Genomic DNA, 23,168 nt, shown 5'->3' with positions numbered 1-23,168 from the left:
TATTATCACCGCCAGCTGGAAGAGTGAACAGAGGGAAGCACATCGAAAAGCTCTCCTCCTTTTTTTTTTCATAGTGCGATATAAATGATACAGCACATCGAAAGAGACCATTTTAGGTCATGGTTCTCACCAAAACTGCAGGCAAGAACAAATCCTTTATCCTCTCGCACGCGATCTCCAACCTTTCCTTGAGGTTAAAATATAGTGACGTATGAGGTGGACTTGCCCAGGCTTAACAGTCGAAGATTGTAACTATATCAGAGGAAAGATACAGGACCTACCAACTAGACACCACTCGTTGGATCCCGAAATAACCGTGGACAAAGGGACAAACATAATCAGCACGTTCGAAGGCGTGGCGTAGGATTACGTCTCAATTGATGATTTCGGTTGTCTGAATTTACCATGAAAACTAGACGATGTGGTCAACATCAGATTTGCTTCTGCTGAATTCTGACTGCTCTCTTAACAGAAAATACTCAGTTTTCTGTAAGAAATAATGCATGGGGTTATGACTCCACGGCCCCTTTTTCCCAAATTCAATTTCAGTCGCGCGATGATAGCAGTTATTTCTTCCATGTCAGTTTTGGACTATTGGATTCTGTCATCTTATATAGCGGGAGATATGTTTCAGACTGCGAGAGTGTCATCACATACTTTTGAATGGGGTCCTGATTAACAATAATTCACTTTCAAGCGGCGGAACATTTTTCAGGAAATTAGTGAAAATAATTGGATAAACCCTTCCTACTGATCTATTTATCTATTCTCATTACTTGTTGGAAGGGTACGGTATTGACTTAGTGAGAAGAAGTCGAATGTAAATCGCTTTTGGGAGATAGAAGTTGAAATCATTCTGGCCATAGAAGGATTTGATTATCACATTTTTCCTATCTGTCTGAGCATTCATTGGCTGACATTTTAAAGCAGCGGAAGCAGACAATCGATCATGTACCAATTGAAAATTATATTAAAGTATAATTTGAACGTCTAAACCTTCATGATGGTATCTCTGATGACCTCAAGATAAAGACTCCCACACAGATGAAATATTTCCCTAAGGGAAGATATCGTTACCCACTTGAATTAACGATTGCTGTTGACAGATTGTTTTTTGTCAAAACAAACCCAACGAGTGCCATCTCAATGTATCAAAATACACAGCTTTATACTCCCTGTGGCGATGCGACTCCGCTCCTTCGATATGCCCACCTCCCCTCCCACACCGTTCTTTCTTTCTGCTTTCGATCATAACTAATGAGGCGCAACTCGAAAGCTTGCAGAAATTTCTTGACAGATATTCAAAAATGTAACTATTTAGTAAAGTTCTTGTCATGCAAAGGTAGAAATTGGAAGCAAATAAATTGGCTGGGGTAGGTGTGATGGATTCACTATGATGACCTACACGTTGAATCATGTGGTTACTAGAATTCGCAACAGCTCATCCCAAACTGTTTTTTATCACAATTTTTACGAGTACGGGTTAACCGAGAAAGCGGGAACTTATTAATAAAAACGTACCTCCTATCGTTACAGTTCTAAAATTTTCAATCATCTTTAATCAAATTGATGACTTTCCTAATGAGATTATCAAATTATTCCGCAAATTTAAAGAAAATTGCAATCAGAAGCGTAAATAAGCATCAGTAAGTACTCACTTTCCAGTTTTACAAGACCGTATTTCCTTCCCGGGACAAACTTTTCCATTACACCAATTGCGTACTTTGATGATTGGGGTCCGAAATTTGGTTGAGATCCCGCATCCAGTACATGCACTCCATGCACTCCAGGAGTAAGCACAGTCGACTGGACAGCACTGCTGTATATTACAGCTTCTCGTTTCGTTCAGCGGGTGCGAAGGACAACTTCCTCCACAAGACTCATGATAGACTATTTTGCGAGTGCGCGTAGTTGTGCCCTCTTTGCAAGTACGGCTGCAAGCGGCCCAAGCACTCCACAGGCTTAACTTACAGTCCGTAGGCTTACAGATAAACTGCCGTCTTCTACGACGTCTCCAAGAGTTTGAAGGTGTCAAAATGACAGTGACTACAGCTAACGCTAGTACAAGGGTAGCACAACGTGTCATGGCTCGAAAGAAAATTAAGGCGTTTTCTCGAGTGCGTCTTCTCGAAGGTCATCGGTGAACCTAATGAGCCACGCATCTAGTCGCCTTTCAACTTAATATTCTGATAGGAAAGTAATACTGTATATTTTTGAAAAACCGCTTTGTGTGGTTGACCATAATCAAAACGTTATGTAACATCAGTGTTATGTAATGCTGTCAAATTACCTCGTGACATTGCTATTAACCCGACACGCGACAACTGTTAGTTACGTTAAATATCACAGACCCCAGTGCATGTGAAAATCGCATGAAATGCGAAGCAGTACAAAAAAAAAGCATAAATAGAAATTGATACTAAACAAAGCCACGAAAAGAAGTTGAAAAATGTAAAATAACTATTTGCCCAGGCACGAAAATCATTTGGCAGGCTCCACAGATAGGCCCTAGAGTCTGTCAGCTGGATGTCAAGGTTTCCTGCTGCGGTGTACCCAGCTAGACTAAAATGTATCCAAGAGGAACAGACACAACGGCAAAAGGGTTGAGCGGGTTGGGTTCCCAATTACAATTCCTAATTAGCATAAGCCCATCTATGAATTCTATTGGCTAATGGAATTATGATAGAGAGGCAAGACCACTCGTCTCTGAGAGCAATTTCAGTTGCTACGTTTCAGAACTTTTGGATCAGTAAACTGATACTAAATTTACAGGGGAAGAAGTAGATGGAGTCGACATGAAAAAGTGCCACCATAAATTCGGAGGTAAAGTTTAGCCTTCACCAAAGCGATATAGATATCACTCCCACGATGACTTGTGCATTGGAATTTGACACCCAAAGCTGGAATTGACTCTCTCTGCACGAGCCGAAGCTCCCTGGCTCAACACAGGGTCAAAATGCGACATTTAAGAAATTTGTAAAATTTCCGTCACAGATTTTGATCAAAGCTAACATAGCTCTGCATTGCAAGACCGATACATCCTTGCAACGCAACATGTATCACTACAAATATCTTGTAACGTTATAAGTTAGCTTAAGAAGACAATGGATGTTGATTTATATGCAAATCTTTACGAGCATCGATTTTCCTCCCTAATTATCTCCATACGATACAAAAAACAAAGAAACAAATAAATAACCAAACGAACTAAATCTTAACAGTTTCCTCAACCGAATCGTTTCTGAAAGATAACATGAGTGCAGACGCGGTGGATACCAAACTTACAAATTAAGTGGAATGCGCATAATTCATGCTCGGGACTGCCTTCTTCCGAGACTCGAATTTCACATCATGGGAATTTAAAATTTGGTCGGTAGTCTTTTGCGTGTTTGTTTCCTATGGATCAGGATAAAGGGCTACTCTTTTGGTAGCGTTCAACCATCTCAAGTTACTTAATAACTCCTGGTGTCTTTTTCGATACATACCACGTCAAGTTCCTGACGCTTGCGTAAGCCAACGCGCTTGGTATATGCTGGGTCAAGGTACAGAGATCATACTAACATCACAAAGATCTTTGTGTTCATATTTGATCTAAACATTTTAACTTCAGGGAAAAACAACTGGAGGTCCATGGCAGACAGGTTGTTTTTTTTCGTTGTCCGGCCGTGTGCTGTAAGCGTCATGATCTATTACCCCAAGTGGATTGACAAGGAAAAATTATCGCAAAAAGAAAAACCAAGCAAAGGTTTGGCCTTAGCCCTGCAAACTATCACATGGGACAAGAACAAAACCAAACGGCAATTATTTAAGTTAAGCTCTAAATTGGTAAGAGACTGTCATTTGCTAATTCTTAAATAAGAAAAAAGTGAGTGACCAAAAGAATCACGCAAGCAATCTCTCCATGGGTCAGTTTGAGAAAAGATCCTAAAAATAGTATGTCAACCATCAAACATTCAGCACGCAATAACGGCTCATTTTCCATCCGTACATTTTTTTTTTCAGTAAAAGCACACTATCAATGTCTTCATTTACTTCTTCGAAGGCATCGGAGTGGCGCGTGATAGAGGCCAGACCAAGTTGCAAAACAGTATGCCGAACAGCCGAACGAAATCCTAGATGTAAACGTGATTAGACTGAAACCGATTCAACTTTGAACTTCCCTAAGGGAAGACATTTCTTCAGAGCTAATAAGACTGGAATTTTTAATTCGCTATGAGGTCCCTTGGGCTCATAAGCTTAATTAATAAACGGGCATAATATTTTACTTCCTCACAAGAAGGAACTTTGAAATCAGTCAAGGAGATCATTCATCTTTCTTCTCGGTAACTAGAGTAAAGTGATGATAGGAGATAGTACCTGACCTGCTCCATAGAAACCAGAGTAGCTTTCCTTGTCACTTAAAAATATTTGAAGAGGATCTTAAAAACTGATCAAGTCAGGTTCGCCCTGATCAGGCTGGTAACTTCTGAGACGAGGTAACACAGGAAATATTAGATCACTAAATTGGAGTACATTTTTCATTGTTCCAGGCGGCCTGAAGTGACCTTAAAATGTAGGGATCATATGTTGTTAAAACCAGATAGTCGAAAGTGGATAAGTGCGTTTCCTAATATGTTCACGTAGAAATGTTCTGAATGAGAATACTGATAACGAAAGATCTCGAAAACTGGGCAAACTTGGTTTAGCGGGCTCGCCCTGATTGGACCAAGATTTTGGCTATAAGTGAATACTTCTTCCTATGTCAATATCGTCTGCTTTATTACGTAGGGTTTCAAAGGAAAATAGTTTTTGCTTTATCCAACCAGTAATGATGAAAAAAAAATGGCCTCCCGCCATTACGTCCCCTTCCATTTGGGCTTTCTTTCTCTTAACTTTGCATTTTTACATTTTTCTTTCTAGTTATCGAGATGTCATTGGATATCAAGTATTCTAATTTTTTCAAGCTATTATTCAGACCTGCCGCATAGCTTTGACCTTCGCCCGGCAAGTAAACAAACAATATGCGGCATTCATTCCCTAAATACCTGAGCTTGAGGCAGGTAAAGTACCGTTTTGCTGATTCTCAACAGAAGGAGATTAAAAAATTCACGCAACCAATTTCAGCATGCACCATGCTATGCCGAAATGATATGCCACCAAACATTTAGCATACAGTAACAGCACAGTTTTAACAAAAATAATTTCTACTTACAACCCAACCGATCAGCATATAACGAAGGCATAGATTTGGTAAAAACGTTTTCAAACACTTCTAAAACAATCACCCTCTCGTCTATTTTTTCAAGCGTCAATGAAAGGTGATGCTAAGGAAAATATAGTGAATGGAAAAAGCCACCGTGCATTAAACTAATTTTGAAGGATTACCAGAAAACATCCATTCACTCAAAGGGTGAAAGGGGCATTTTCCGCTCTGTAAGCTATATAATTATATACTATGGTTTTTCGAGCAGTTGTGGTCTGAAGAAGGTTAAATTTTAACCATTACGTTCTTAAATCGGGTATGGGAACCGCGAGGACATATAAGTGTTTGTCTTTTTAAAACTTCAAATGAATGACCTCGAAATCGATTCTTCGTAAGCTCCACCACTGAAATATAGCCGACCCTAATTTCTTTCATGTTAAACTTGGCTAATCTGAAAACGACCTTCATCTGCACGCTGGGATTTGAATATCGATAAGACGCTTTCATACTAATAACTTACGTCAACGAGAGTCGCTTTCTCAATTATAAAGTCGTCACAACTTAACTAGAAACTTCGAAGAGTACGTCTCCTCCGAGACATCGCACAGTCAGTTTATTGCGCGTCAAAAGCCTTCTTCTTTGATGCTATTATGTATCAAAGAATATCATATTAGCCCAGTGCTAATAAGATTTTATGACTGTAGACGAAAAGCATTAAAAAAAACTTCACGGATTAACTGTAATTAAAGAAACTGCAGACAGCGAACCCTAAAGAAATAATTTGGGCCTTTTGCCAGGCTTTAACCTTTCCTCCTAGCTATTAGTTTGGCGCTACAACTTAACAATTCTCACGGTGGAGATATTTATCAGGAGCGAGGTAAATCTTTTTTTTTTTCGGTTTTTAGCGGACCTCGAAATGATGAGTACCTCACTGAAAACCGGCAATTCTACAAATTCCAGACATCGAAGCTCGAAAATAGAATTATGACAGTGACATGTCTTGAACCTAAGATAATTAATATCGTAAATTTTTCACCGAGAAAATCCTTGATGAAAGAATTTCTATCTCCCAGGATCTCCTGCGAGTAGATAAAAAATGTAAAATCCTGAAAGTGCTAAAAGGCAGGAAAACCTATTTTTTTTAACGACGGTTGCAAGATCAAAAAACACATAATTGCAATCTGCCGAGGCCTATCGAAAAGTAGTAGCCATCAAATTTCTACTTAAAGTTCACCATGTGTGGAAAAGCCCTTACGCCCATTGTTGTACTGACTTGTTGTAATGTGGTAGAACAAATAAAGACATGAAAAGGAGCAAACTGAGTTGAAACAACGGGAGATTTAAATTAGGGAGGAGTGCTGAAGTACTGATTTCTTATTGCGCAGAGAATACAAAATAGCTGTCCATTTCGAAGCCAGAAACAAAATCCTCATAATTATATTACGTATAGGAGACCTTTGGCCGAGTGCTAAGAGATTAAAACGACGGAGAGTCAACGGGCAATGTCTGCTTAGAATTGTAAATTGACCGTATAGATTCTTTTTTTACATAAAATTTCTCTCAGGATTCAAGAAATATGTTATTCGTTATGTGAAGAGAAAGAGAAGACCAAAAAAACTGAGTCTTCGAGAAGAATTGAAACCAAGACCTTTGATAAAGTGTAGCTGTGCTTACAGTCCACAGAGAAATCTTTGATGAGTTGGACTGTTACAAAGCCAGGTTATTTGCACCCTTACAAACAATTACATTGACTAATTTGACCATCACAAGGGAGATCAAGAAAATAGTTGAACGAAAAAACTTGATCGAATTGTGAAATTCCTATGGAAGCTGTAAATTTTGATGATATCATCTTGCTAGCGGTGGCCACAAATTAGCTGGTCTACCGTTCCGAGATAGGAAAAGGGGTGCTTTAATAACTGTAGAGGGCCTATCTACGGAAATAACCCACCTAAAATGAGTTATCGGCAAGCGCGATAAGAAAACCAACTGGCGTCTTAACCCAATATCAGTCATACGAGTGAAATGAATAGAAAACAAAAATCTTCAATGCTATGTAGATTACAGAATTTAAGGCCAAGGTAAAAATGGAAAATGGGAAAGTCGCTGGCCTGCACATTCGAAACTCTGATATAGCTCGTACAAAGCAAGTCGGCATTTTCAGAACAAAAGAATGGTGAGGAAAGATCTGGAAAATTGAGGCAGCCTGGTTAAGATGACACCCCTTTATTGGATTGACAGTTAAGCTATAATCAAACATTTTTCCGAGACAGGAAAAGGGGCGCTTTAATGACTGTAGAGGACCTATCTACGGAAATAACCCACCTAAAATGAGTTATCGGCAAGCGCGATAGGAAAACCAATCTGGCATCTTAACCCAATGTCATTCATACGAGTGAAATGAATAGAAAACCATAATCTTCAATGCTATGTAGATTACAGAATTTAAGGCCAAGGTAAAATGGAAAATGGGAAAGTCGCTGGCCTGCACATTCGAAACTCTGATATAGCTCGTACAAAGCAAGTCGGCATTTTCAGAACAAAAGAATGGTGAGGAAAGATCTGGAAAATTGAGGCAGCCTGGTTAAGATGACGCCCCTTTATTGGATTGACAGTTAAGCTGTAATCAAACATTTTTCCCGAGATAGGAAAAGGGGCGCTTTAATAACTGTAGAGGGCCTATCTACGGAAATAACCCACCTAATATGAGTTATCGACAAGCGCGATAAGAAAACCAATCTGGCGTCTTAACCCAATATCAGTCATACGAGTGAAATGAATAGAAAACCATAATCTTCAATGCTGTGTAGATTACAGAATTAAGGCCAAGGTAAAAATAGAAAATGGGATAGTCGCTGGCCTGCACATTCGAAACTGTGATATAGCTCGTACAAAGCAAGTCGGCATTTTCAGAACAAAAGAATGGTGAGGAAAGATCTAAAAAATTGAGGAAGCCTGGTTAAGATGACACCCCTTTATTGGATTGACAGTTAAGCTGTAATCAAACATTTTTCCGAGATAGGAAAAGGGGTGCTTTAATAACTGTAGAGGGCCTGTCTACGGAAATAACCCACCTAAAATGAGTTATCGACAAGCGCGATAAGAAAACCAATCTGGCGTCTTAACCCAATATCAGGCATACGAGTGAAATGAATAGAAAACCATAATCTTCAATGCTATGTAGATTACAGAATTTAAGGCCAAGGTAAAAATAGAAAATGGGAAAGTCGCTGGCCTGCACATTCGAAACTGTGATATAGCTCGTACAAAGCAAGTCGGAATTTTTAGAACAAAAGAATGGTGAGGAAAGATCTGGAAAATTGAGGCAGCTGGTTAAGATGGGACCCCTTTATTGGATTGACAGTTAAGCTGTAATCAAACATTTTTCCGAGACAGGAAAAGGGGCGCTTTGATAACTGTAGAGGGCCTTTCTACGAAAATAACCCATCTAGATTGAACTATTGATAAGCGCAATAAGAAAACTAATCTGGCGTCTTAACCCAATATCAGTCATACGAGTGAAATGAATAGAAAACCATAATCTTCAATGCTGTGTAGATTACAGAATTTAAGGCTAAGGTAAAAATGGAAAATGGGAAAGTCGCTGGCCTGCCCATTCGAAACTCTGATATAGCTCGTACAAAGCAAGTCGGCATTTTCAGAACAAAATGTTGGTGAGGAAAGATCTGGAAAATTGAGGCAGCCTGGTTAAGATGACACCCCTTTATTGGATTGACAGTTAAGCTATAATAAAACATCTGATGATCTTTTGTCTCAAATGTTGGCTTATTAGTTGCACTGATTTTGAACAACCGATAGGACTAGAACACCACCCAGACAGAAACTATTTTTAACCTTAGCAGCAAGGCTTTATCGATGTAGAACGATATCGTTTTGCTAATTCAAAACGAAGGCAGCGACTAAAAAAATTCACGCAAGGAATTTCAGCCTTCACTAATAAACAAACTTTCCAAACAAGTATAACACCAAACATTCAGCATGCGACAAAGATGCATAATTGAACTAAGTTGGCATTTCTCAGAACCAGGATTGATGTGAAAAAATCTCGGACTGAACTGAGACAGTCTAGTTTAGACGGCACGCCAGTAAAATTGGCTCAACATTCCAGCTGCAAATGAACATCTTTTTATCTTATGCTTGTGCGCCTCCAGTTTCTTAGCATCTATTTTCTGCCATAATAGAATATATGCTGACGCAAAAAAGAGGGCAAGACCAACGAGGACTAAATAAAAGCAACATAGTTAGCCGGAAACATCTTCGAAACTCCAGACATTACTTTACTTAAGTTGTTGTTGTTCTATATCCTTTTTCCCCTAAAAACCACCGTGACAGTTTCTTTCCTTCTACATTCACAACATGCACCCGCCACTCGAACATCTCAATTTCACACGTGTGAAAACAAATTCAAAATGATGACCATGAGATCTTAACATTAAAGCTATCAACAGAGACCTAGGTTTCTAACAGCCCACGTACACATCAACCTTGACACACGACCGTTGAAAACCAACGTGGTAACCCTGCCTCCTTTTTTAACTAAGCCTCGCCGGGGACCACACCGTAACTTGGCACCCGTGGTGCTAAGACAATTTCTTCGTGCCAAGTTACGGTGTGGTCCCCGGCGAGGCTCAGTTAAAGAAGGAGGCAAGGTTACCAAGCCGGCCTTCAAGGTCGTGTGTCAAGGTTGATGTGTGCGCGGGCTGTTTGAAACCTATGAACTGGACATTTTTGAAGCAAACTGCGGCTTAGCATCGGTTGTACAGGGAAGATTGAGTTTGTAGTGAATTGAAATGAAACTACAGTTTATATGCTTGGATTCTGCGTTGGAGAGAGCGGTCCGTAATGAAATCGATTAGAATGAAAAATTTTGGAAAATTTTGGAGCTTAAGCGGATGGAAGAAGCCGGCATCATCGAAAGAGTAACCGGGCCAATAGAATTGTGTGCAACCATGGTACCAGTACAGAAAAGTAATGGGAAGCTCAGGATCTGTGTCGATCTGAGAAAGCTGAATAGTACTTTGAATCGCGCAAGATTCGTATTGCCTACCTTGGAAGATGTTGCCCCAAAGCTCGTTGGTGCTCAGTACTTTTCCCAGCTTGACGTAGCAAGTGGATCCTGGCAAATACCCCTACATCCAGAAAGTGCTAATTTGACCACATTTATCACTCCAGTGGGGTGATTCTGTTTTAAACGGCTACCACTTGGAATCACGAGTACCTCAGAAATTTTCCAGTGTCTAATGACGGATATGCTAAGGAATGAAGAAGGTTGTGAAGCAATTATAGATGACGTCATTGTGTTTGGAAGGTCAGTTGAGGAGCATGATGAAAACTTAAATAGAACAAGTCATCAAGGAGTCAAAACTGAAAGAGAAATGTGAGATCAAGAAGGACAGTCTAACCTACTTTGGACATGTCGTCAGTGTAGATGGACTAAGTCCAGACCCTGAAAAGGTGAAAGCGATCACAGAGCTTCAAGCACCAACGAACTACGCAGAGTTATTGGTATAATAAACTACCTTTGAGGGTTCGTACCGAACTTTGCCACAATAATGCAACCAATACCGATCTGTTAAAGTCCGATAGAGTTTGGACTTGGGGACCATCCCAGCGACAGGCATTTGCTAGGGTCAAGCAGATGATTTCAGGTTCTACGGTGCAAGCATTCTATGATCCTAAGAAGCCTACGGCTGTTTGCGCAGATGCTAGTAATTATGGCATTGGTGAGGTTCTGATGTAAGGCCATGGTGACCAACTCCACCCGGTCGCATTTTGTTCAAGAACACTCACAGAGACTGAGGTCAAATATGCGCAAATTGAGAAGGAGTACCCGGCAGCAGTGTGGACATGTGAGAGATTATCACGTTACCTGGTGGGGCTTTCAACTTTTAAGCCCTTGAAAGATCACAAACCATTAGTACCATTGATTGCTCAGAGAGATCTTGACCAGACACCTTCACGATGCCAAAGGCTCCTATTGCGCCTAATGCGGTTCAACTTAACCATCTAGCAGACCACGCACCTGGCAAGCAAATGGTAGGGGCCGATAATCTGTCAAGAAGCCCTCTCGTGTTTGAAGCGGAACCCGATACAGTGGAAGATGTTCGAGCATTCGTAAACTTGGTCGAATCTACAAGGCCAGCCACGGAGAACCAACTGAAGCGAATTAAAGGAGCGAGTGCAGTGAATACCCAGCTCCAAAAGTTGGTTGCAGTTACATCACAAGGGTGGGCAACTCGTGTGGAAGAAGTCCCACTCCAGATCCGAGAGTTCTTTGATGCACGTGGACACTTGTCGATAAGCAATGGCCTGTTAACATACAATGATCGCATAGTGATAGCTAGTGATACCGGTTCTCATGAGAAGGGAAATACTGGAAAGCATTCACACAGGCCACCAGGGCGTAACAAAGTGCTGCGAACGTGCCAACCTGTCCGTATGGTGACCAGGTATTTCCAAAGAGATTAAGGCAAAGGTGGAGTCATGCCAGTTCTGTCAGCAACACTAACCGTGGCAGGGGAGAGAACCTCTGATTACCAAAGTCCTACCTGACAGGCCATGGTAAAAAAGGTTTCTACAGATTTGTTTGAGCTAGCTGGTCAGAGATACTTAGTGGTAATGGACTACTCAAGGTTCATTAAAATATTAAGCCTGATGAAGATAACAAGCCATGCTGTAATCCAGAAGCTGAGGTCGGTATTTGCTCGATGGGGTATTCCAGAAGAACTGGTGGGCGATAACGGCACACAATTCAAATCAGCTATGTTCGACGAGTTCAAAGCAGAGTATGGATTTAAGCATACTACATCAAGCCCACATCACCACCAGGCGAATGGTTCTGCAGAAAGTGGAGTACGAATCTCCGAGCGGATCCTAGAACAGGAGGATCCGTTCCTTACTCTTATGGCCGATCGTGCAACCCCTGTCCCAGCTACAAGAAAGACACCGGTAGAGCTGATCATGGGAAGACAGATACGAACTACCATCCCAACAATGGTCAAATTCTCACAGCAAAAGCTTACAGACCATGCAGCAGTCAAGAAAGCAGATGTTAAAGCAAAAGGGGGCTATAAGGAGTCTTTTGACAGAAGGAATGGCACAAGAGAGCTCCCGCCACTCCAACCAGAGGACTGGGTAAGAGTCAAGCTGGATAGAGAAGCAGTGGACTACAGAATCTAAAGTCATTAGTAAGGACCAAAGTCTTAGATCATACATCGTAGACAGTGGGGGTCGAGTGTTGCGAAGAAATCGGAAACACCTTATGAAAGTCCCTACGCCCACCTGTCATGATACACTAGAGAATATATTCCCGGTTCCAGAAATCAGTAGCGAGTCTATTCAAAAAGATGTCCAGGCAGGAGGGGATACCGAAGTTCCGGAAAACAGCAACACCAGTCCCTCTCATAACTCAATCCCAGAACAGAGGACCTCCAATGGAAGACTCATAAGGAGACCTATTCTTTAGAGGGACGGCCTTTAATAGTATTATTTGTTTTTGCGAAATATGAACTTTTAAAAGTTCAATCAATCGTATAATGGAACAGTTCGTGTTTTAAGCCCTAGATTTCTAGATTTAAGAATGTGTTCAGTTAAGTTTCTCAAAGAGGTATTTTGTTTATCTATTCCTTAAAAGGGGGAGATGTGTCGATATTGTGCGGACCTATTTTATTGTTGTTAAGTAACGCAGGAACATGCGCAGAGTGAAGACAACCATGTTCTTAGCTAAATGGCTGACTTTGTACATCTCGGCATGTTTTTGTTTCAAAATAAACTTGGTTGGAATTTCAAGACAAGCACAATCACGGTTATTGTTCCTTCACGACGAGAGTGAGTGGAAAATTTGTAATCAAATATTGCTTGAAGTGTTGACGAATCGCACCAAACATTTTGATTTGAGCAGTTCTTTAACGGCAAGCTGTGTTGCAAGATTAATGATTTGTTAAGTGTGCCGATTACATTTTTCTGGATTGGTTTGCTCGGTGCTATCTCTAGATGAACGTCTGATTAAAATTAACTATGGACGATTTTGTGTGGCTCCTAGGAAGCCTTGTCGCCTCGTATGATATCGTGATTGATTGATATTGTCAAACGATAAAAATAGAAATATATCTAATCTGAAAACGTTGTAAGGGTTTCTTATATTGGTGTTGGGAAATGAATGGAAATAATATACTACCATAAGCCATTCAGTAAACATTGTAGTAAGCCAGTTGATCATTTCTTATTCCTTTTGGCGGTCTTATCTTACAGGTACAGTTTGGTCACCTTTTCCTTATTATAATCGTGAATTTGACATGGAGACATGTTTTTGCGTAAACTGCGGTTTGCGGTTAGATATCGGTATATTTCCAATATGTTGCTAAAAGATTATTAATAACTAAGAGAATGAATCTACCTCATAAAAAATTGATCCCGTACAGGAATTTCCTGGAAATCATCCTCCCCTATACTTTTACCTCTTTAATACTCTCGTTTTTAGGCTAAATCCATGTCGAATTCCTGATCCAGAAAATAGTTTTTCCACACTGAATTTATAATCAGGTGATTTATACGAATAGCACGTAGCTCTTTTAAGGGGCAGTACCTTGGGTACGCCCTTTCTTCTCCGAATTTCCTGTTTATTCTGTTTTCGAGGACTATTTTCTTTTTGGATATCTCCTCAACTTTGATTTTAATTCTGTTAGTAAGTGTATTATAATTTTTATATTGTCAATCTTGTTTTTGTTTTGCCCAAACTTAGCCGTAAGACTAAGAAATTTAAGGAAGAAAGGCACTTTGTAAAGCGTAAACATTGCGAAGGTACGTTCGAAGGCATGCGAACTCCGGTCTGCGTAGCTTAGCGTGATTCGTTTGTTAAGTGTAAAAGCATGACGAAGGTTCAAGGTGTTGACAGCTCAGTAAGCGTCACCTTTATGAGCGGTGACCCACACTTTCGTAGAGAGATCAGAGCTAGTCCCCGTTGTACTAACTTGCGTAGTAAGAGAGAATAAAGAAAGAGACAACAAAACAATGAGTGTTAGAGTTTTTACTTCCAACAATACGCAATGTTAAGAGGCGTTTTTATTGAACAACGATTTTTCTACGAAAGGTGGCCGAGTTTTCTCTTTGGTGGTTGGGTTGCGGTCAAATTTATGGTAAAAATCTTGGTGTGTTACTCTTGGATCGGGTCTTTTGATGTTAGAAGTTTGAACAGTTTCAAGTGTGTTGCAAGGTGGATTTTGTGTCATTATTGGCTGTTGAGAGAAATTATTTGGCTGTTTCGAGGGTAATTTTGAGAACACTGAACGAATGGAAATGTTTTCGATGCCTAGAGAAAGTGGACTTGTGGAGTCGTTCATGTTTGGCCAAGGTCGAGTTCAGATACTATCGTTAGCATGTTTATTTGATTCTGTTATCTGGAATGAATGATTTACAGAGGTAAGTTAATATGATGTAACTACTAACGTTGAAAACATATTAAGTCTGAGGAACAGATTTGGTCTCGTTCCGCATTTTTGTCAACAAAATAAACACATACCGCTTAAAAAGATGATAATACGGACCACGTGCAAAGCTGTCAATTGTTTCTCGAATGTGCGCGTGTCAAATATTCAATAGTAACATCTCATGTACATCTACATCTACTTTTATTAAGTTGGTAAAATCTGTACAGACATCACACCGACAAACTCGCGCGCAAAGTGGGAAGACTATATGAAGGCTTGAAATCATATTAGGAACAGTTTTGATCAAGAAACGAACCAGGAATATTCCACAACAGTGCAAATAATCGTGAAAGCTGTTTAGCCGGAAACATTTTCTAAAATTCCAGATATTGCTTTACATAAGTTGCTGTTGTTCTTTCTCCTTTTTTCCCCCAAACCACCGTGACAGTTTCTTTCCTTCTACATCCACAACATACACCAGCTATTCGAACATCTTAGTTTCACATATATGAAGACAAATTAAAAATGATCCAGATGACATCTTTACATCAAAGCTATCAACAGAGACCAACGGTAAGTGTGACTGAAATAGACTGAATTTAAACCGAAAGATTAGATTCTTTCAAAAGTTTGTGAGTTAAGTAAATGTAATTAATTGTGAGGGTTCCCATATGAGCCCGATTAAAAAGCTGATCATCAAACTCCAGCCAAATGCTTGTGGTGAAGCACATTTAAATTGTTCTTGTCGTGGTTGCTGTTTTTGTTTTTTCGTCGCTTCGCAGTTTTTTACGAATGATGTAAATGGAGCACAATCACTTTTCGACCATGCACTCGATGATGAGTGACGAGTCGCCGGACCTCACTAGAAGTTGGCGACTCGATCAATTCCAGACAGTAAAGCCTGATTTAGATTAACGCGGTGATGGGATTGAAGTTAGGAAGAGGGTATCCTTCCCGGGCAGTTTTAGTGTTTTTGAAGAACTTTACCGAAAGTATTTATCGTTTTCCGGATCATACTAATGATAGGAATCATTATGATAATAGTCTTAATTTACACTCTTAAGTCGTACTCAAGAACAAGTGTCTTAGTGGAAGATGACATAAAGCGATCAAGTTTCTCCTTGGTGGCGACGATATCGGAAAGAACGCAAATAAATGCAACGACTCTTCATAGCTTGGACGCCATTTTATATTATTTGTGTTAGTAGCTCTTTTGAAACAATAAACATTGTGCTAAGCAACTCTCAGTAACTTTTATCAACAGCTTTTGCCGGCTCTTTCTCGGTTATCGTTATTCTTCCTTTCAGTTCTCATGCTCCTATATTTAGAGTCAGCTGTTTTGCGCAAAATTGCCTTTCAACAGGATATGTCATTTCAATGTGGTAACGCTTACTTGTTTGGATCACTCACGGATCATTTACTCATTGATTCTTTGGAGCTCTTAACCTAATCCTAAATGTTAACTTGACACTCCGTGAAAAATTAGCTTCGTTCACTGATTAATTTATCATTTTTTTTAATTCACAAAAAGAGAGGCCTTGACTGCGCTCTGTTCTGTGGTAGAGTACGCAGGAAGAGGCTAGAGCATGAAAGAAGTGTAGGGAGAAGCACAAGACGTAGTCAAATGTTTTCCCCATTTCTTGAATGCTCTAGACGCTTCCTAAGTGCTTCACATCAGAAAAGAGCACAGTCAAGGCTTCTCTGTTTGTTTTATAATGAAGAAGCCGTTAAATTCCCCACGCAAATTCCCCTATTAGAATGGTTCGAATAATCTACTCAGCTGTACAAGACTAAAGTTGTCAAAAATGCATTATGCAGTGGTTTTCAAACTTAACAATTCGGCAGGTCGAATTCAACGCTTGCCTGAAGTTCTTTAGTCTCTAATATAGGATCTGAAAGTGAAACGTTCAGTGAAATCCGGCCGAATTGTGGCTCATAAAAACACGCGAGTTTTTTCACATGACAGTTAGCGAAAAAACTCTTCAGGCGTGTGTTTTATGAATGAACGACAGCCGAATTTACCGGAACATGAAGATTGCTCGGGATAACAGCGCCGTAAAACTCGACTGCAGTGACTGATGTGATCTTCCACTCAACGGATCGGAAAGGGCATCGGCAAGACCAACCGGGATTTTAGTGAAGAGCAAAACAACGTCTTGCCGTTAAAGTTGCAGAGGAGAGACTCAGAGAAGATGCTTCCTTAGGAAAAAGAACTTCTTTGCCTGCGGAAGATATTATTCATCTGCTGTCTACTTGCCTCAAAACCACGCAATTTGCATACAACGGTACTCGCTATCAACAGGTGTTTGGTACAGCAAATCATCTTCCATCAAATCAATGACTTTTCCAAATGAACTTATCAAACTATTCCGCTAATTCAAAGAAAATTGTATAAATAAGCATAAGTAGGTACTCACTTTCCAGTTTTACAAGACTGTGTTTCCTTTCCTGGACAAGCTTTTCCATTACACGAATTGCGCACTTTGATGAATGGGGTCCGCGATTTGGTTGAGATCCCGCATCCAGTACATGCACTCCATGCACTCCAGGAGTAGGCACAGTCGACTGGACAGCACTGCTGTATATTACAGCTTCTCGTTTCGTTCAGCGGGTGCGAAGGACAACTTCCTCCACAAGACTCATGATAGACTATTTTGCGAATGCGCGTAGTTGTGCCCCCTTTGCAAGTACGGCTGCAAGCGGTCCAAGCACTCCACTGGCTTAACTTACAGTCCGTACGCTTACAGATAAACTTCCGCCTTCTACGACGTCTCCAAGAGTTTGAAGGCGTCAAAATGACAGCGACTACAGCTAGCACTAGTACAAGGGTAGCACAACGCGTCATGGCTCGAAAGAAAATTAAGGCGTTTTCTCGAGTGTGTCTTCTCGAAGGTCACCAGTGAACCTAATGAGCCACGCATCTAGTCGCCTTTAAACTTAATATTACAATAGGAAAGTAATACTGAATGTTTTTGAACAACCGCTTTGTGTGGTTGACCATAATCAAAACATTATGTAACATCAGTGTTATGTAATGCCGTCAAATGACCTCGCGACATTGCTATTATTCTGACGCGACAACTGTCAATCAAGTTAAATATCACGGGCCCAAGTGTACTTGAAAATCTCATGAAATGCAAAGCAGTACAAAAAAAGGATGCACAGAAATTGATACTAAAAAAGGCCTCAAAAATAGGTTAAAAAATGTAAAATAGCTAGTTGCACGAAAATCATTTTGCAGCCTTCGAGTCTATCAGCTGGATGTCCAGGTTTCCTGCTGCGCACTCAGCGAGACAGCGGTGAAATGGTCGAGCGGGTTGGGTTCTCAATTACAATTCCTAATTAGTAGAGGCTCATCTCTGAATTCTATTTACCAATGGAATCATGATAAAGAGGCAAGACCACTCGTCTCTGAGAGCAACTTCAGTTGCTACGTTCCAGAACTTTTGGATCAGTAAACTGATACTAAATTTACAGGGAAAGAAGCAGGTGGAGTAGACATGAACAAGTGCCACCATAAATTTGGAGGTAAAGTTTAGCGATATAGATATCACTCCCACGGTGACTCGTGCATTGGAATTTGACACCTAAAGCTTGACTTCCACTCCCTCTGCACGAGGCGAGGCTTCCTGGCTCAACACAGGGTCAAAATTCGATACGGAAGAAATTTGTAAAATTTCCGTTACAGAGTTTGATCAAGGCTAACATAGTTCTGCACTGAAAGATCGATACATCCTTGCAACGCAACATGTATCACTACAAATATCTTGTAACGTTATAAGTTAGCTTATGGATGGGAACTTGGATACACAGAAGACAATGGATGTCGATTTATATGCAACATTGACACGAGCAACATCGATTTTCCGCCCTAATATATCTCCGTACGATACAAAAAGACAAAGACACAAATAAATAACCAAACGAACTAAATCTTAACAGTTTCCTCAACCGAATCGTTTCTGAAAGATAACATGGGGGCAGACGTGGTGGGTCCCAAATTTATAAAATAAGTGGAATGCGTATGCAATGCATGCCCGGGACTGCTTTCTTCCGAGACTCGAATTTCACATCACGGGAATTTAGAATTCGGTCGGTAGTCTTTTGCGTTTTTTTTTCCCATGGATCAGGATAAAGGGCTGCTCTTTTGGTAGCGTTCAACCATCTCAAGTTACTTAATAACTGTTGGTTTCTTTTTCGATTCATATCACGTCAAATGCCCTAACGCTTAAACCAATGCGCTTGCTGTAAGCCAGGTAAAGGTACAGAGATCATATTAACATCACAACGATCTTCGTGTTCATATTTGATCCAAAAATTTTAACAGGAAAAACAGCTGGAGGCCATGGCAGAAAGTTACCTTTTTGTTTTTTTTCTTTGTCTGGCCGTATGCTGTAAGCGCTATGATCCATTACACCAAGTGGATTGGAAAGGAAAATTATCGCAAAAAGAAAAACCAAGCAAAGGTTTGAAGTAAAGGTTTGACCTTAGCCCGGTAAACTAGCACATGGGACAAGAATAAAAACCAGACGGCTATTATTTAAGTTTAGCTCTAAACTGGCAAGAGACTGTCATTTGCTAATTCTTAAAAAAAAAAAAGAAAGGTGATTGACCAAAGAGGCACGTGAGAGGCACGTGATAGAGGCCAGACCAAGTTGCGAAACAGTTTGCTGAATAGCCGTACGAAATCCTAGATGTGCATGTAATTCGACTGAAACCGATGCAACTTTGAACTTCCCGAAGGGTAGGCATTTCTTAAGAGCTAATAGGACCGAAATTTTTAATTCACTGTGAGGTTTTGGGGCTCATGAGCTGAATTAATATACGGGCATAATATTTTATTCCTTCGCAAGAAGGAACTTTGAAATCAGTCAAGGAGATCATTCATTTTCTTCTCGGTAACCAGAGTAAAGTGATAATAAGAGATAGTACCTGATCTTCTCCATTGAAACCAGAGTAGCTTTCCTTGTCACATGAAAATATTTGCAGAAGATCTCAAAAACTAATCAAGTCTGGGTTTTCAGGTTCCTCCTGATCGGGCCGTTTCTGTACCTAATAACGAAATTTGTTTTTCGCGTCATAATCTTCTGCATTTCCTCTCATCCTTGCAGATGACAATTTTTGAAGCTGTAAATTCAACTAAAATCTTGGTTACGTTATTCATTAAGTAAAGATAATGGAAAAATGCGCCACAAAATTCGCATGACCTTCTTCTTCTTCTCAAGTTCTCTGAAATAAAAGATGTCACTTCACATCATTTATCTCACTGTTTTCCATGCTTTTCCATAGATTTATTTCGTTTCATAAAATAGTTTGACCTCGACGCGGCACTTTAAAACTTTCCTAGGCTAGGTTAACAACCAGAAGGTAAGTTTTCTTAATCTAAATTGTGAACATTTACATTTGTCATACAATCACTGTGCTGATATTAAGCTGACGTGGCCATTAAACAATTCATGTAAGCAATTGTAGTAAACACTAATCAACAGAAACGATCTCAAAGAACAACCCAGGCAGCAAACATGTAATAGCGGAACAGATTTACAAAAAAGTTAACCATGCAATGGAATACTGAAAGTTCATCGTGTATGTTTTGAAACAGGAGAGCCAAAAAAATAATTTGAGACACGAGGGAGCAAGGACATGGCCCGCATGCATTGGATCAGTCAGAAAACCAAATCACATATTAAATCAACCAGGGTGGAGTGCATCCGTCTACATAAGCCAAGTAGACATATACCAAGTTTTGGGCATTTTTGGTCCAAACTAGGGTGTAAATTTGGTAGATTTGACCCTCATGCCCTTAAATCGCACATGGTTTTCTAGGGAACCAAAGGAGCTTATAAATGCCAGAAAGATAGAGAACCAACCCAAATTTTTCGAGTTCACTATAACGAGCCCATGTCTTCGCCTCTGATGAAAAGCTTAACTGCGCTGCAAAAAAAAAAACCCCAGGAAAATTTGTAAATGAAACGTCAGGTCCCAAAACAATGACGTTCATTCTGTCGGTGCGACTCAATGTCAACCAGACAACAGATTCAAAAAGAAAATCAAAGTGCTCTGTTAGCAAACTCGTGAATTGACACATGATTTTTTAGATTATGTTTAATGTTATCTGGTTTAGGGAATTTTGTGGTTGATTGTCATATCTAGAGTACGAGCAGTAGTTCAGTTTTCGCTAATGTAGCAAAGAAACAAAGTAACGTTGGGATAAGAAGGCATAAAATTAAAATTCACTGAAATCGATAGCTTAAATTGTTTGTTTAGGTGTTATTTGATTTTCGTGTTAAATTGTAATTTCGTCAGTCGCCGGCATCTTTTGTTACTTCACACAGGAAAAACAGACGCGACGAAACGTAATGATCAATTTTGTCCTCAATCTCACGCCATGACAGAAAAAGCTTTTGAACATCCGTAAACTCCGAGCGCTTCGCAGTAAGTGATATTTTCAATGAATCTTCAGATTGTTTTCAAGGTAGCATAGGAGATATTAGTTTACTAAGTTGGAGTAAATTTTTCACCGTTCCAGGCGGCCTGAAGCGACCTTAAAAAATGTTGGGATCATATGTTGTTAAAACCAGATATTTGCAAAGCGGACGAGCGCGTTTCCGAATATGTTCACGTAAAAAAGTTCTGAATGGGAATATTGATAAGGAAAGATCTCGAAAACTGAGAAAACTTGGTTTAGCGGGCTCGCCCTGATTGGACCAAGATTTTGGCTATAAGTGAATACTTCTTCCCATATCAATATCGTCTGCTTTATTACGTAGGGTTTTTAAAAATAAGTTTTTCTTCATCCAACTAGTAATGATGGAAACACTGCACTTTTCTTTCTAGTTATCGAGATGTCATTTGGATATCAAGTTTTCCAATTTTTTTCAAGCTATTATTCAGACCTCCCTCGACAATCATTCCCTAAATATCTAAGCTTTACGCAGGTAAAGTATCGTTTTGCTGATTCTCAACAGAAGGAGATTAAAAAATTCACGCAACCAATTTCAGCATGCACCATGCTATGGCCAAAATGATATACCACTAAACATTTAGCAAACAGCAACAGCACACTTACTCAAAGGATGAAAGGGGCATTTTCCCCTCTGTAAGCTAGATGATTATGGTATTCGAGCAGTTGTGGTCTGAAGAAGGTTAAATTTTAACCATTACGTTCTTAAATCGGGTATGGGAACCGCGAGGGCAAATATGTGTTTGTCTTTTTAAAACTTCGTATTGATTAATTTGTGTTTCTCGCATTTTTAAGTGCTAGTGTTTGAGACCGATTATGACCGAGAAAAGGCTTATTGTTGCGTTACACAGCGTTACTATTGTGTACTCAATTGTGTTGTAAATCTACTTTCCTAAGTAAAAGCAAATTAGCTAATCGCCAGTGTTGTTGATAAATCTACTTTCTAGATCATTGAATGAAGGACAGTTGAATTAGAGGAATGAAAGGAGTCACTTGACCACTGAATAACCTTGCACACGGCGACACGCCGGGTAAGCCGGAAAGCAAATTAAACGGTAGTCGATCGTTAAAAGGTGTTGATAGGCTTGTGCGACTCCTGCCATTCGCTTGCGGTTTCTAAATCTTCTGACCTGAAAACCCAGCTGTTATTAAGATATCTTTTAATGACTTTCCTTTGCGATGTGATAATAAGGGTTAGTTTCCGGTCATTTCTCTGTCTGTATGTTCTTGAAGTTTGGCAAAGCCGGATGAGGTTGTATTACAAAAGGTAATATTTTCATGTGTGCGCGCCATTTTCTCTGTTTTCAAGTACATACTCTCTCTCTCGCAGAAGATAACTTCAGAGTTACGGTTTTCAAAACCTTATTCTGAGTATTCTCTAACGGTGAAAAATTTACTCCAACTTAGTAAACTTATATCTCCTGTGCATGGCATACAAAATAGTTCGTGTATTGGAAGGTCGCTGTCTCTTTGTAATATGTTTGCATGTCAGGGGTCGATTCCCTGTTAAATAACTTGCGAATTTGATATTATTCACACAGCCATCGGCTGGGCAAGGCTGCAGTTTCGATTCTTCCTGAATCCCTTCAGTTGCCTCCTAACAACGAATTTGTCGCGGAGGAATAACGGGAGTCGCGCAGGCCTGCAAACACTTTTTAACTTTCGAAGGAACGGCAACAGATAGTGAATCCTCATTATATACCACTTTTATTCGCACTATCTTGCTGCTATCAGAGATGTTTACTCGACCGCGACAGGATGCAAATGCTCACTTTTTGTTTTACGACCACGATGCAACGCAATCATAGTGCGCACACCGCCTGCTTCCTATTGATTAGCGACTTCCTACTGATTAGCGACTTCCTATTGATTAGCGACTTCCTATTGATTAGTGACTTCCTATTGATTAGCGACTTCCTATTGATAGGCGAACTATTGATGAGCTATTGATTTGTGACTTCTATATCATTTAGCTAGCGGTGGCCACAAATTAGCTGGTCTACCGTCCGAGATAGGAAAAGGGGTGCTTTAATTACTGTAAATAACCCACTTACGATGAAATATTGAAAAGCGCGAT

General features: G+C 40.0%; 1 protein-coding gene and 1 long non-coding RNA gene across 3 annotated transcripts in view; one reads left to right on the top strand and one right to left on the bottom strand.

Annotated features, from left to right (window-relative positions):
• LOC113683425 (protocadherin Fat 4) overlaps nucleotides 1-23,168 on the bottom strand; it is a 107,770-nt gene that overhangs the window by 64,937 nt on the left and 19,665 nt on the right. The window contains exon 1 of one of the 2 annotated variants that reach the window (XM_089205733.1): nucleotides 1,659-2,172. The exons of the other annotated variant lie outside the window; for it this stretch is intronic. Coding sequence (XP_089061859.1) covers nucleotides 1,659-2,086 — 428 coding nt within the window. The 5' untranslated portion in view covers nucleotides 2,087-2,172. Of the gene's footprint in view, nucleotides 1-1,658; nucleotides 2,173-23,168 lie in introns of those variants that run through there. 2 annotated transcript variants of the gene reach the window in all.
• On the top strand, nucleotides 4,003-6,492 carry LOC149047381 (uncharacterized). The gene is made up of 3 exons (XR_016186431.1): nucleotides 4,003-4,475; nucleotides 4,900-5,039; nucleotides 6,088-6,492. It is a non-coding gene; the product is annotated as an uncharacterized LOC149047381 (long non-coding RNA).

The sequence above is a fragment of the Pocillopora damicornis genome, chromosome 4 (assembly GCF_964200805.1).
Source record: "Pocillopora damicornis chromosome 4, jaPocDami1.2, whole genome shotgun sequence".
NCBI classification, from domain to species: Eukaryota; Metazoa; Cnidaria; class Anthozoa; order Scleractinia; family Pocilloporidae; genus Pocillopora; species Pocillopora damicornis.
Note: the sequence above shows the minus strand (reverse complement) of the source record. Positions and strands in the feature narration are given on the sequence as shown.